Source organism: Teleopsis dalmanni, chromosome 1 (genome assembly GCF_002237135.1).
Source record: "Teleopsis dalmanni isolate 2A chromosome 1, ASM223713v2, whole genome shotgun sequence".
Lineage (NCBI taxonomy): Eukaryota > Metazoa > Arthropoda > Insecta > Diptera > Diopsidae > Teleopsis > Teleopsis dalmanni.
Genome location: NC_051846.1, coordinates 171894522 through 171908231, shown reverse-complemented (window position 1 = coordinate 171908231; position 13710 = coordinate 171894522). Strand labels below are relative to the sequence as shown.

General features: G+C 29.2%; 1 protein-coding gene across 1 annotated transcript in view; it reads left to right on the top strand.

Moving 5' to 3' along the window:
• The first annotated feature begins 9933 nt into the window (after positions 1-9933).
• LOC119666713 (trichohyalin-like) overlaps positions 9934-13710 on the top strand; it is an 8732-nt gene continuing 4955 nt past the window's right edge. The window contains exons 1-2 of the mRNA XM_038075995.1: positions 9934-12697; positions 12742-13696. Coding sequence (XP_037931923.1) covers positions 10084-12697; positions 12742-13696 — 3569 coding nt within the window. The 5' untranslated portion in view covers positions 9934-10083. The remainder of the gene's footprint in view (positions 12698-12741; positions 13697-13710) is intronic.

Genomic DNA, 13710 nt, shown 5'->3' with positions numbered 1-13710 from the left:
CAACAAATTTATGATACTCAAATAGATATTTTAATTCACACTTTTACGCTTTTACAGCTGAAATCTCTTCAAACTGCCCATGAACGTGAACTCGCCTCATGTCACGAAACCGTACGCATTTTACAGCAGCGCTTAAATGAACGTGATGAAGCCTTCGCACTACAGAAACGCCGTAAAATGCCCGTGGATTATTATGCGCTGAAAGCTAAGGTATTTGAGCCACTCAATAGCAAAGCCATTCAAAGATAGTTTTTGACATTTTAATTATGTTAAATTTTAGTTGAAGTGACAATTTATTTTCTGTTTACTTGGATTTTAATTGAAGTTTTAATTGTCCAAGTTTAATGATCTCTTTTATTTTGTTTATGCAACAATCCAAAAAATTTTTTTTATCTTATACAATACCGAAGAGACATCATTTTTTTGAATATATTTTTGTTATAAATTATTAAATCTTGTTAATTGAGAAAACAACATATTGTATAATATTCAATAATATAAAAATATTATGTAATTTTAATGGTTTCTAATAAAAAAAAACTAAGTAAACTACTTGAAAACTATTTAGCTGATGTAATACAAATTATAATTAAAATATTTGACATGTGTTATAAAAATAAAATGTAACAGCCTTTTAAGTAGACTGAATAATTAAAAGAGTACAAAAAAAAGTGTGTAAAAATATCTAACACACAGGGTTAAAACAACCCAAATCACTTATTAGTACCTATAACAATAAGAGATACCAGGATTGTATAAACTTATCAAAAGAAAAACTTAGAATCATCACAGAATCCTAACAGGGCACTGTAGACTAAAACATTACCTTATAAAACTGGTTATACTTACGGGTACAAACTGTAGATTCTGTGAAGAGTATAAGGAGTCGGGCACACATTAGCTGTTAGAATACCCTGCACTAATGCACATACGAAGTAGGCTCCTAGGAATGTATATTCTTATGGAAGAGGCAATAAAACTCTGTAAAAAACCATGTGGTTATTAAGTCCTTAACTGCCGATTTTTGCAAAATCGATGCTGGTTACAAAACGTCATATAGTTTTGAACGTAATGTCGATACATTTATCAGCTAACTTCATAAATGATAAGATACCTGGTAGTAAGGACATTTCTGTCAATTCTAGTGTCGATAAATTGGCATGAAGTGTCACAAGGCTTCTTTTAAAATCAATTTTTTGGATGTATGTTTCCCATTAGCAACAATTAAACTGTTAGTCTTTTAAACTATTAGTCTTTTTTCGAAATAATATGAAACTGATTATCGTAATACCTTCCCTTGTAGTTCTCCAATACAATATCTGTGCAAGAGATAGAATTGACCGTAGGATTCTATCAATAATATGTATTGTCTTTACTTGTCTCTTTATTGTCTCTTTACTATCCACTAACTGACTAGTGCTCTATAACTTAATTAGGATTGCGAAGATATTTCAGAAATTAGAAATGTTGGTTCTTATATACATTATTTTATTGATGTATCAAATATTTGATATATATCAAATAAAATGCAAATGAAAAATGTCAATAATTTTCTGAAAGAAAATCACTTAATACTTTAGAAGATTTTTCGATGGGATATGTAAACTATGGAGCTGTTCAATATATTAAAAAAAAAGAAACGTACAAGTATATAAAAAATTTCACCGTTATTATTTAATATGTGAAAAATATAAATTTATTAAATAAATTTATTTATTGAAGGTATCATCACTGGAGCGACGTCATTCAGAACGAGAAGAGCGTCTACATATGCTTGTAGAAGCATTAAGTAAAGGACGTTTAAATGGTGCATTGGAGGAAATGATTGCCGATAACAATAATAAATAAATTATTTTAATTTAATTTAGTTTTTATGAAAATAAAAATTAATTTTATTATTTTAATTATATTCAAATAATATTTTTATTTAATATATGAAAAAAAATATGTGTTCATTGTGAAAATATAAAAATTAATGTGTTTTTAACTATTCGTTTATAACAATATGTTTATATATATATATTATATATATATATATATATATATATATATATATATTAGTCTAAAAACATATTATGTATGTTTATATATAAATTTTAGTATATTCATTTTAAGGTTAATTTTAAGATTAATTTAAAAAATTAACTGTTATAATTTTCATTTATGTAAAACTATTTATTTTATTATAAATTTTAAATACATTTAAGTAAATTTAAAATGTTATGCATGTAGGAAAGTTAGGTGTAAAATTTTAAAAATTTTTATAAAAAATTAAATACAGTGTTACGTGATTTTAGAGATCCACTACTTGAGCCTAATGGCCCATTGTATTAAATATAGTGTTATATATTGCAAAATATTACATTAAAAAAATTAAATGTTTAATTGTTGACTGAATTTCAATTAAAAGGTTTTAATATTTTTTTAAAATTAATTTACAAAACATATTTTTAAATAATTCTAACTAGTACTTTTAGATATAGAAACACAAATTTTAATACAATATATAACAATTTGCTTATATTAAGTGTTAAAATATTTGTTAGTTATTAGAACTTAAAATCAAAATCTTAGATATGTAGAAATTAAATAAAAAAACTTTTTTAAAATAAGAAAAAATAATTGTGTATTAGATATTTTACATATAATATATTTTGTATATTAATATTAAATTTTAATTAAAATAATATGTTTGAATATAAAGAAAATGACGATTTCAAAACTAAACCAAAACTATATCACAGAAGAAACTTTTACCGTCAGTTTCCTTCCATAGGAATTAAATAAAAATAAAAACAAATTACTTAAATCAAAAACAAAATAACCATTTTTTTACCTAAGATGATGAAATGTTAAAATAAAAATAACATAATTATAGAAATATAATTGGAAATAAATAAAACAAATTATTTAAAATAATAATTTTAAATATTTTTATTTTATAAAGACAACTAACAATATTTATAAAATTTTAATATCAAAAAATATTAAAGTAATTTTTAGACGGCTTATTAAGCTATGGGGTAATGTACAAATGTTCTATGATATGATTTTTTTTAACAAATATATAATTTTCAATACATAAATAAGTTCTAAAAGTATTAATTTAAATGTTAAATATGTTTTAAAATAATTTAAAAACTAAGTTAATGACGCATTGTTAATATAAAATAAGCAATTTCTGTTAAGTATTAAAAAATTTTGCAATTTTTATATTTATTTAAAATAAAATTTAGATATGTGTAATTAAATATAAAATATAAAATGTATTCTAAATTAAAATTGAACTTTAACTGTTTTTAATATTTTTATTTTAAATCCTATTATTTTCATGTAATTTTCAAAATTTAACTATATAATTTTAACTGTGAATTTATATTTATTTTAATGAATTTAAAGCAATATTCTTATTTTATTTAGTGTATAATTTAAATTAACATAATATGAATTGTACTAATGTTTTAAAATCATAGATATTTATTAATCCGAAACAATTGTGACTATATCTTTAAATAAGCTGGCACTTAAATAATTCTACCAAAAATAAAATATATTCATTTTAATAGTACATAATGTTTGGGAACATAAAGTATTTCTTAAAATGTGTGCCAAATTTACTAAGTAGATGAACTTTCAACTATATGTAAAATACACATATATTTGAAAACGCAAATATTAATCTTTAGATACTAGAGTATGCTAACTTATACCATAATTATTTTTAAATGCTATTAAATTGAAATTAAGTTGCAAATACAAAGCAGCACTAATAAATACTATAATTTTCTAAAAAAATTGAAGTGAAAAAATTTAATATTTCCCATATTACCAAATAAAAAAAAACAAATCTTTGAAATAATATTAAAAATTGTCCCTCCTTTATTTTATCGTTGCTAATATATATATGTATTAACAAAATATTTTAAATAAATTTCAATACTTTTAATATATATTTTGCTCTAAAAAATATCTTTAACTGTTAACTGAGAGTTTATTGATAACCTAACTACATATTTGCAATTATATACTTAATATTATTAAAATAATAGTAGTTTGCTGTAAATATGTTAATAAATAATAAACGAAATTGTTAATAAATATTCCAAAAAATTTTGTATATTACATATAACTTCAAGAATTTACTTTAACATATATATGTTTATTCAAAACTATTTTTAAATTTAATCATAAGTTTTATTGTTAAGTTATGGTGGTATATATTTTTTTAAACTATATTTAATATAAATTATTTTAAATAAATTACATTAAATGTGTTATTAGCTTCATTACTTATAATTACTTTGTACTTATAAATGTAAGTATTGTCTTAATAAATTAATTATTTTAAAAGCAGCTTTAGTTTTTTAAATATTATTCAGACAAAAAATAATGTATTATTTTTAATTATATAGATGACTATTGGTTGGGAAAAAATGAGTGTCAATGATTATACAGAAAGGCAAAAGTTATATTTTATTTATCTATCTTGTATGTTTAACTTAGAAGCATCTAACTTGATTAGTTATACATTCGTAAAATTACTTACTTAATTGGTCTTAACATATGTCCTTAGGCGCATTTTGTAGTCGCAGCTAGTACTTCTTGTCTCTAGTTGGAGTGGAGACAACATTTATAATATTTGTTGTTCTCTCACTAACCACTCATAGTGCAGAGCGGAGCAATTTCAACCATATACATGATATAACTAAACCAACAGAACATCAGAATAACAGAATAAGATGCAAATTGCTACGCTATGTGAAAGAAATTGGATATGGATAAGACAACTTATGTTGAAGAAGCCTAGGTTTACTTCGATGATGATGGTTTTTCGATGATTTGGTTTATTTGTATTATGTGTGTGTGTGTATTACAATATCATAAAGTACATTATGTAATAATTCGTTAGAAAATGAATATAAAGAGATAGGGTTTTAGCATTACCAAGAATTTCTATATTATATTTTATGAATGGAAAGGATTAGAATAATTGAAAGTGTTCTGTTCTCTTTATTAACGCTTCAGTTTCCTATTTTAATATTGGATAAGAAATGGGTTAAGAGGACATGTGTTGAAGAAATCTAAACTCACCTCAAGGTGTATTACTAAATGATGGTAATGATATTATATTTTATGAATGAAAAGGATTGGATAATTAAAAATGTTGAATTTTCTGTCTTAACGCTTCAGTTTCCTATTTTAAAATTGGATAAGAAATGGGTTAAGTGGACATGTGTTGAAGAAACCTAAATTCACCTCAAGGTGTATTACTAAATGATGGTAATGATATTATATTTTATGTGTGTGTGTGTGAATGCAAAGGATTGGAATAATTAAAAATGTTAAATTTTCTGTCTTAACGCTTCAGTTTCATAATTTATAATTGGAAAAGAAATGGGGTAAGAAAACATGTGTTTAAGAAACCTAAACTCACCTCAAGGTGTATTACTAAATGATGATAATGATATTATATTTTATGAATGAAAAGGATTGGAATAATTAAAAATGTTGAATTTTCTTTCTTAACACTTCAGTTTATTATTTTAAAATTGGATAAAAAATGGGTTAAGAGAACATATGTTGAAGAAACCTAAACTCACCTCAAGGTATATTACTAAATGATGGTAATAATATTATATTTTATGAATGAAAAGGTTTGAAATAATTCAAAGTGTTGGGTTTTCTTTCTTAACGCTTCAGTTTCCAATTTTAAAATTGGATAAGAAATGTGATAAGAGGATATGTGTTGAAGAAATCTAGACTCAACTTAAAGTGTATTATTAAATGATGGTAATGATTAAATTAAAAGAGATTTTTGTATGTACTTTGCTCAACATATATTTTAATTTAATTTATTTTAATTGTTATAATGATTTTAACATTTATTTTTTAATATGTATTAAGAATGTATGTGTAATATGTAATTCTTGCAATATTCTTTGGTGAAATTTTTATTTAGAAAATTTTTAAAAACATTTCAATTAAATAAAAAGAAAATGGTTATTATTACAGTTTTAATCCCAAACAACAGCAACGTTTTTATAATTTTTATACTTATAATTTTATAATAGTTTCCCATTTATAATAAATTTTAATTAATACACACTTTTTGCTTATATATTTCTTTATGTAAACATTACTTTTTTTGAATACGATAATTACTTTTTTTTGAATACAATATATATGATTATTAAGTTATTAAGAGATAATATTTAAAAAGTGTCAAATATATGTGTAAGTAATAAATTTAAATTAATTTTTGACAACAAACAACAATTTTTATAAAGTTGCAATATTTAATAGTTAATATTATTTTATGTGATATAAAAAAAAAGCATAGACATGCTTTGTTCTCTCGCATTTTTGATATATAATTTTCAATATATGTATGTATTATATATTTTTTTGTATACATAGTTTATGACTTTTTTATATAATTTACAGACTAATTCGCATTTATTGTGATTCACATTTCCATCTAGTAGGGAAGTCAAATTTACAAGGATCTAATCAACGTAAACGAAAAGGATTTTAATGCTAACAAATTATAAAAGTGAACATTTGAAAGTAATTTTGTTGAATTTTTAATAATAAAATATTATAATTTTACATTATCTTAACTAATGGAGGGTTTTTTTGACTTCGGCATTTTGAGTGTTAAAAAAGTTTAACTGCAACCACTCACTTCTCGACACTAAACTTCCACCAACCTCCAGCCATTTTCTATGAAGAGAAAATTATGAAAATTTTATGAGTTGAAAATAATATTTAAACTTTCCTTACACTTTATGTACTACATTTTTAATAAAATTTTTTTTTTTTAATTTTTAAAACACTTTTTCAGTGAAACTACTGCTTAGCACCACAACTTTCGTACTAAGCCAAAGCAGGAGCTATAGGAAGGCTTTTATACTCTCCGTTTACATACCACATTATGTATGGTTTTATATCCTTTTAAGTTGTTTTTTATTATTTAATTTTTACACTTAAATGCACTTTTACTTTATTTATAATATAAAGGCATGAAAAAATCAATCAGTTCTGCCATTTAATAGAATTTAAATTGATTGAATTTGTCTTATCGCAACTGCGCACGTTTCTGGTGGTCGCAAAAGGATATCAATTTGTATCCTTTAATTGGAAATATTGCCATTTATTTTCTATATTGTATTATTAAACATATTTTATATAACATTTTTCTTCTGTTAAGGAGCTAAGTATAAAATAAATTAAATAGCTTCTTTCAAAAAGGCGCTCATCCTTTCACTAATCCTATTTGTACTTTCAAAGTGTTAAATTGATTATATGGAGCATATCAGATGTACGCATATGACACCAACGTATTTGTGATAAGATTTGATTCATATATTATTACTTTTCACAATTGACGTCATAGCATCGTATACATTGTTGAATCCAAAATACGATAGAATGTGTAGGATAGGATCCAAAAAAAAAAAATTTAGTAAAATTTACAAATATAAAACCTAACTATCCCTTATCTGATAAATATATAATTTTTGTTGATATATATCATACGTATACGTATATAGGTATATATGTATTGAGTTTACATATAAGTACTTAATCGTGAACATAACGAATACAATACTATAATAATTAAAAATAAAATAATAAAAATAATTAATAACAACAAAATCTTGTTTATTTCAAAAATATACTTGATTGGTTTCCTATATTGCAAAATACAGCAAATTTAAAATATTTTTCATATTACAATCTGGTCCCTAACCGATGAGAATACATAACAAATTATTAAAAAAAATATTTTATATACAATATAATATATATACAGTCAAACTTGGGACTTTAATGTTTTTCTTATTTTCAGTAAAAAGAGATTCCACTTTATTCATATCACTATGTTATCAGTTGTAATATCATTCGATGCAAATATAAATTCTGAATTTTGAATAAGTCTTCTATTTCATTCTTGGAAGACTGATGAACAATTCGGCGGATGAACCCTCATCATTACTTTCCGTTCCGGTTAGAATCGGATCTACTAATTCAGAGCTATAATGCTCAATAATATCGTCATCTGTAGGAAAGCTTGATATACGAATTGTTAAGAGAAGTTATTTTATTTACTTTAAACCACGCTGCCAGCGACTGGCAAGTTTGGTTTGGAAAAAGGGATTTCCCCTAACAGCAAAATGCATTTATACTTAAAACAAAAATTCAACTTATAGAGTGCACTTTCCCATATTCTTATCGGCACGGAACAAAATTTTTGTTCGAGTTATGGAGAAATTCGAGTTATAGAAGTTCAGGTTATGGAACCAGAAGTGTATGTAATTTGCTCTCTAAAACCTTGATGCACTGTTTTTGGTTCGAGTTATAGAAAATTCGAGTTATAGAAAATTCGAGTTATAGAAGTTCGAGTTATGGAAGCTTGACTGTATATAATATAATTAAAATTATTAATAATAACAAAATATTATTTATTTTAAAAATATTCTTAGGAAGGAAGCCCTATAGAGTGAAGTATTTCGTACTAAAATCTGGTCCCTAACCGATAAAATTACCTAACATATAAAATTACTTATAGATAATATTAATAATATAATAACATAATATATATAATCCTAAATTAAATAAAATGATCCTGATGAGCCATAACACAAGTAGCGCCTTTGCGATTCTTAAATGCAAAAATAAACCCTGTCACAGCTACTACGAACTATATAAACTGAAAGAGGAGTTTATAGTCTATAAAATGCAATAATTTTAACTAAGCTTAACCGTCCATATCAATATCAAAATTTTTGCTGCTATCGTTGATTTGGTTTAAAGTTTACTTTTCTTTCAATGACCTGTTTATAGACGTACTATATAAGTGTATTTTGACTGAATTTATCCGAAAATATTCAAATGCAGTGACGGTATATACTTATAAATCAGAATTAGTTAAAGTAGTTAGAGTTTGATGAAGTAGTTAAAGTTTTACGTTTTATAACCAATCGTTAAATAATTGTATTTCATCTTCTTTTACCTTTTTATCATCTTTGCAACCTTCTGAGGTTATATATATTTAAGTAATCACTGTGATAGTTAATATAATTAAATTATAGTATTTAAATAAGTTGAAAAATATAAGAAAAGTTGAAGAAGTATGTTCGTATAAGATTTTCCAATGCTACCCAAGGTGCCGCAATATCCAAATCAATAGAACTATGCAGTAAGTCAGGTAGAAGAGTTGATGAAATCCAAATAGCAACTCTCGATTCCTGAATAGTTATATCTGATTTAATGCCTACAGATATCATAATTATTGAATATATATATATACAGGGAATATATTAGTATTTACATTATTTGTGTAAATATATATTTAGCACAATATATTATGTGCTAAAGAAGTTTAAATATATAGTAATATTAAATATAATGTATAATATTATTAACTATATTATTAAGTGTTTATTGCATTACTTTTTCCATTGGAACTCTACTTTGTGGAAGAAATTTTAAATGAACATCCCTCCTTCTTCCAATAAAATTGATTCAACAAAGTTTTACAAAACTCAATAAATAAAAAATATAAATTCCTTTTATATAAAAACGTTATCCTTTACATGAATAAAAAACGTTAATCGCTACACGTTTTATGTTCAATTGAAAAATAAAAACAGAAGTCCATAAAACATACCTAATCATCCTTTTGACGTCATTGCCAAGGATTCATTCATAAAAAAAGCAGTACATGCTCTGCAATGTACCAAAGTACATAACAACAGAGCAGCCAATCGCATTTCTGTAGTCATCTTGAAAAGGAATTGCTGTCCTTTGCAATAAAGGAACAGATTTAGTAGGTTACGTTGGCGGTCTGCGCATTGGTGCACATGTGCGATAAGCAAATTAAATCAATCAATTCTAAATTGAAGTTCATTGAAAAGGAAGCAATTACAGTCTATGTTGAGGTTTCAAACAAGTTTCAAAATTATATAAAAGGAGCTGGAAAAATAGTCCCAAGTCAGTTATTCATATAACGCGTTGAATTCAACAACAGATAAAGGATAACCTACGATTTTATCAAGCAAGTAGTGGTCAAATAATACGATGATATTGAACTTTTGGCAGTTAAAAATAGCTGCCTTGTTATTGATTATCGGGTCGAGTATCACTTGTGGTCATCTTGACCAACGAAACTGTGATCAAGAACTTTGTTCTGATAAACGTTTCGATTTGAAAAGTTTTGGCCGTTTAAATTCCGTACTAGAGTCTCGTTGTGTTTCTGATTCAATAAAAGAAAAATTCACCACCGAACCTGAAAACGAAACCATATGTAAAACGAATCAAAATGTTATGTCACGTAGAATAAACCAACGTGTATATTCGGTTAATTTGAATTTAAAGCCTAACCAAAATGTGTATGGAAAGTCCAAGTCTGCAAGCCACCGGTTAAACAACATAGAAATCAATAACAAGCAGAAAATCCAACGCAGAGTAAGTGGAGGCGAAATATTTCGAAATAATAACGCACGAAAAAATCTCTCTCGATTGTTAAACGAAAGAGTAAGAGTAGAGTATGCTTATAATTTAAGGCAAAAAACATCACACATTAATGACAATCGAGAGGACTCCCGATATACTGACGGCTCTTATCAATTTACCAGAGAAGCAAATTCCGATCGAGAATTATCTGTGCGTACTGAGGAGCGCGATAACCGAAACAGATTAACTGAATACGAAAATAAAATGCAGGAGCAATCACGTCGTAATAATAACCGAGAAGAATCTCGACGTACTGATGAACGCGATAATGAACTTCAAATAACTGAACTAGAGGACTTAAGACAAGAGCAATCACGTGGTAATGATGTTCGAGAAAAATCTCGACGTACTGACGAACGCGATAATCAACTCCGAATAACTGAACGAGAGGACTCAAGGCAAGAGAAATCACGTCGTAATGATGATCGAGAATCTCGACGTACTGATGAACGCGACAACCTCCGTAGATTAACTAAACGAGAGCATTTAAGGCGAGAGCAATCACGTCGTAATGATGATCGAGAAGAAACTCGACGTACTGATAAACGCGACAACCTCCGTAGATTAACTGAACGAGAGGATTTAAAGCGAGAGCAATCACATCGTAATGATGATCGAGAAGAATCTCGACGTACTGATGAACGCGATAATCAACTCAGAATAACTGAACGAGAGGACTCAAGGCAAGAAAAATCACGTCGTAATGATGATCGAGAAGAAACTCGACGTACTGATGAACGCGACAACCTCCGTAGATTAACTGAACGACAGGATTTAAGGCGAGAGCAATCACGTCGTAATGATGACCGAGAAGAATCTCGACGTACTGATGAACGCGACAACCTCCGTAGATTAACTGAACGAGAGGATTTAAGGCGAGAGCAATCACGTGGTAATGATGATCGAGAAGAATCTCGACGTACTGATGAACGCGACAATCTGCGCCGATTAACTGAACGAGAGAATTTAAGACGAGAGCAATCACGTCGTAATGATGATCGCGAAGAATCTCGACGTACTGATGAACGCGACAACCTCCGCAGATTAACTGAACGAGAGGATTTAAGGCGCGAGAAATCACGTCGTAATGATGGTCGAGAAGAATCTGGACGTACTGATGAACGCGACAACCTCCGTAGATTAACTGAACGAGAGGATTTAAGGCGAGAGCAATCACGTGGTAATGATGATCGAGAAGAAACTCGACGTACTGATAAACGCGATAATCAACTCAGAATAACTGAACGAGAGGATTTAAAGCGAGAGCAATCTCTTCGTATTGATGACCGAGAAGAATCTCGACGTACTGATGAACGCGACAACCTCCGTAGATTAACTGAACGAGAGGATTCAAGGCGAGAGCAATCTCTTCGTATTGATGACCGAGAAGAATCTCGACGTACTGATGAACGCGACAACCTCCGTAGATTAACTGAACGAGAGGATTTAAGGCGAGAGCAATCACGTCGTAATGATGACCGAGAAGAATCTCGACGTACTGATGAACGCGACAACCTCCGTAGATTAACTAAACGAGAGGATTTAAGGCGAGAGCAATCACGTCGTAATGATGATCGAGAAGAAACTCGACGTACTGATGAATGCGATAATCAACTCCGAATAACTGAACGAGAGGACTCAAGGCAAGAGAAATCACGTCGTAATGATGATCGAGAAGAAACTCGACGTACTGATAAACGCGATAATCAACTCAGAATAACTGAACGAGAGGATTTAAAGCGAGAGCAATCTCTTCGTATTGATGACCGAGAAGAATCTCGACGTACTGATGAACGCGACAACCTCCGTAGATTAACTGAACGAGAGGATTTAAGGCGCGAGAAATCACGTCGTAATGATGACCGAGAAGAATCTCGACGTACTGATGAACGCGACAACCTCCGTAGATTAACTGAACGAGAGGATTTAAGGCGAGAGCAATCTCTTCGTAATGATGACCGAGAAGAATCTCGACGTACTGATGAACGCGACAACCTCCGTAGATTAACTGAACGAGAGGATTTAAGGCGAGAGAAATCACGTCGTAATAATGACCGAGAAGAATCTCGACGTACTGATGAACGCGACAACCTCCGCAGATTAACTGAACGAGAGGATTTAAGACGAGAGCAATCACGTCGTAATGATGACCGAGAAGAATCTCGACGTACTGATGAACGCGACAACAACGTAGAATAACTGAACGAGAGGATTTAAGGCGAGAGCAATCACGTCGTAATGATGACCGAGAAGAAACTCGACGTACTGATAAACGCGACAATCAACGCCGAATAACTGAACGAGAGGATTTAAGGCGAGAGCAATCACGTCGTAATGATGACCGAGAAGAATCTCGACGTACTGATGAACGCGACAACCTCCGTAGATTAACTGAACGAGAGGATTTAAGGCGAGAGCCATCACGTCGTAATGATGATCGAGAAGAAAGTCGACGTACTGATAAACGCGATAATCAACTCCGAATAACTGAACGAGAGGATTTAAGGCGAGAGCAATCACGTCGTAATGATGACCGAGAAGAATCTCGACGTACTGATGAACGCGACCACCTCCGTAGATTAACTGAACGAGAGGATTTAAGGCGAGAGCAATCTCTTCGTAATGATGATCGAGAAGAAAGTCGACGTACTGATGAACGCGATAATCAACTCCGAATAACTGAACGAGAGGATTTAAGGCGAGACCAATCACGTCGTAATGATGATCGAGAAGAATCTCGACGTACTGACGAACGCGACAACCTTCGTAGATTAACTGAACGAGAGGATTTGAGGCGAGAGCAATCTCTTCGTAATGATGATCGAGAAGAAAGTCGACGTTCTGATGAACGTGACAATCTGCGCCGATTAACTGAACGAGAGGATTTGACAAGAGAGCAATCACGTCGTAATGATGACCGAGAAGAATCTCGACATACTGACGAACGCGATAATCAACTCCGAATAACTGAACGAGAGGATTTAAGGCGAGAGCAATCACGTCGTAATGATGATCGAGAAGAATCTCGACGTATTGATGAACGCGACAATCTACGCCGATTAACTGAACGAGAGGATTTAAGGCGAGAGCAATCACGTCGTAATGATGACCGAGAAGAATCTCGACGTACTGATGAACGCGACAACCTCCGTAGATCAACTGAACGAGAGGATTTAAGGCGAGAGCAATCAC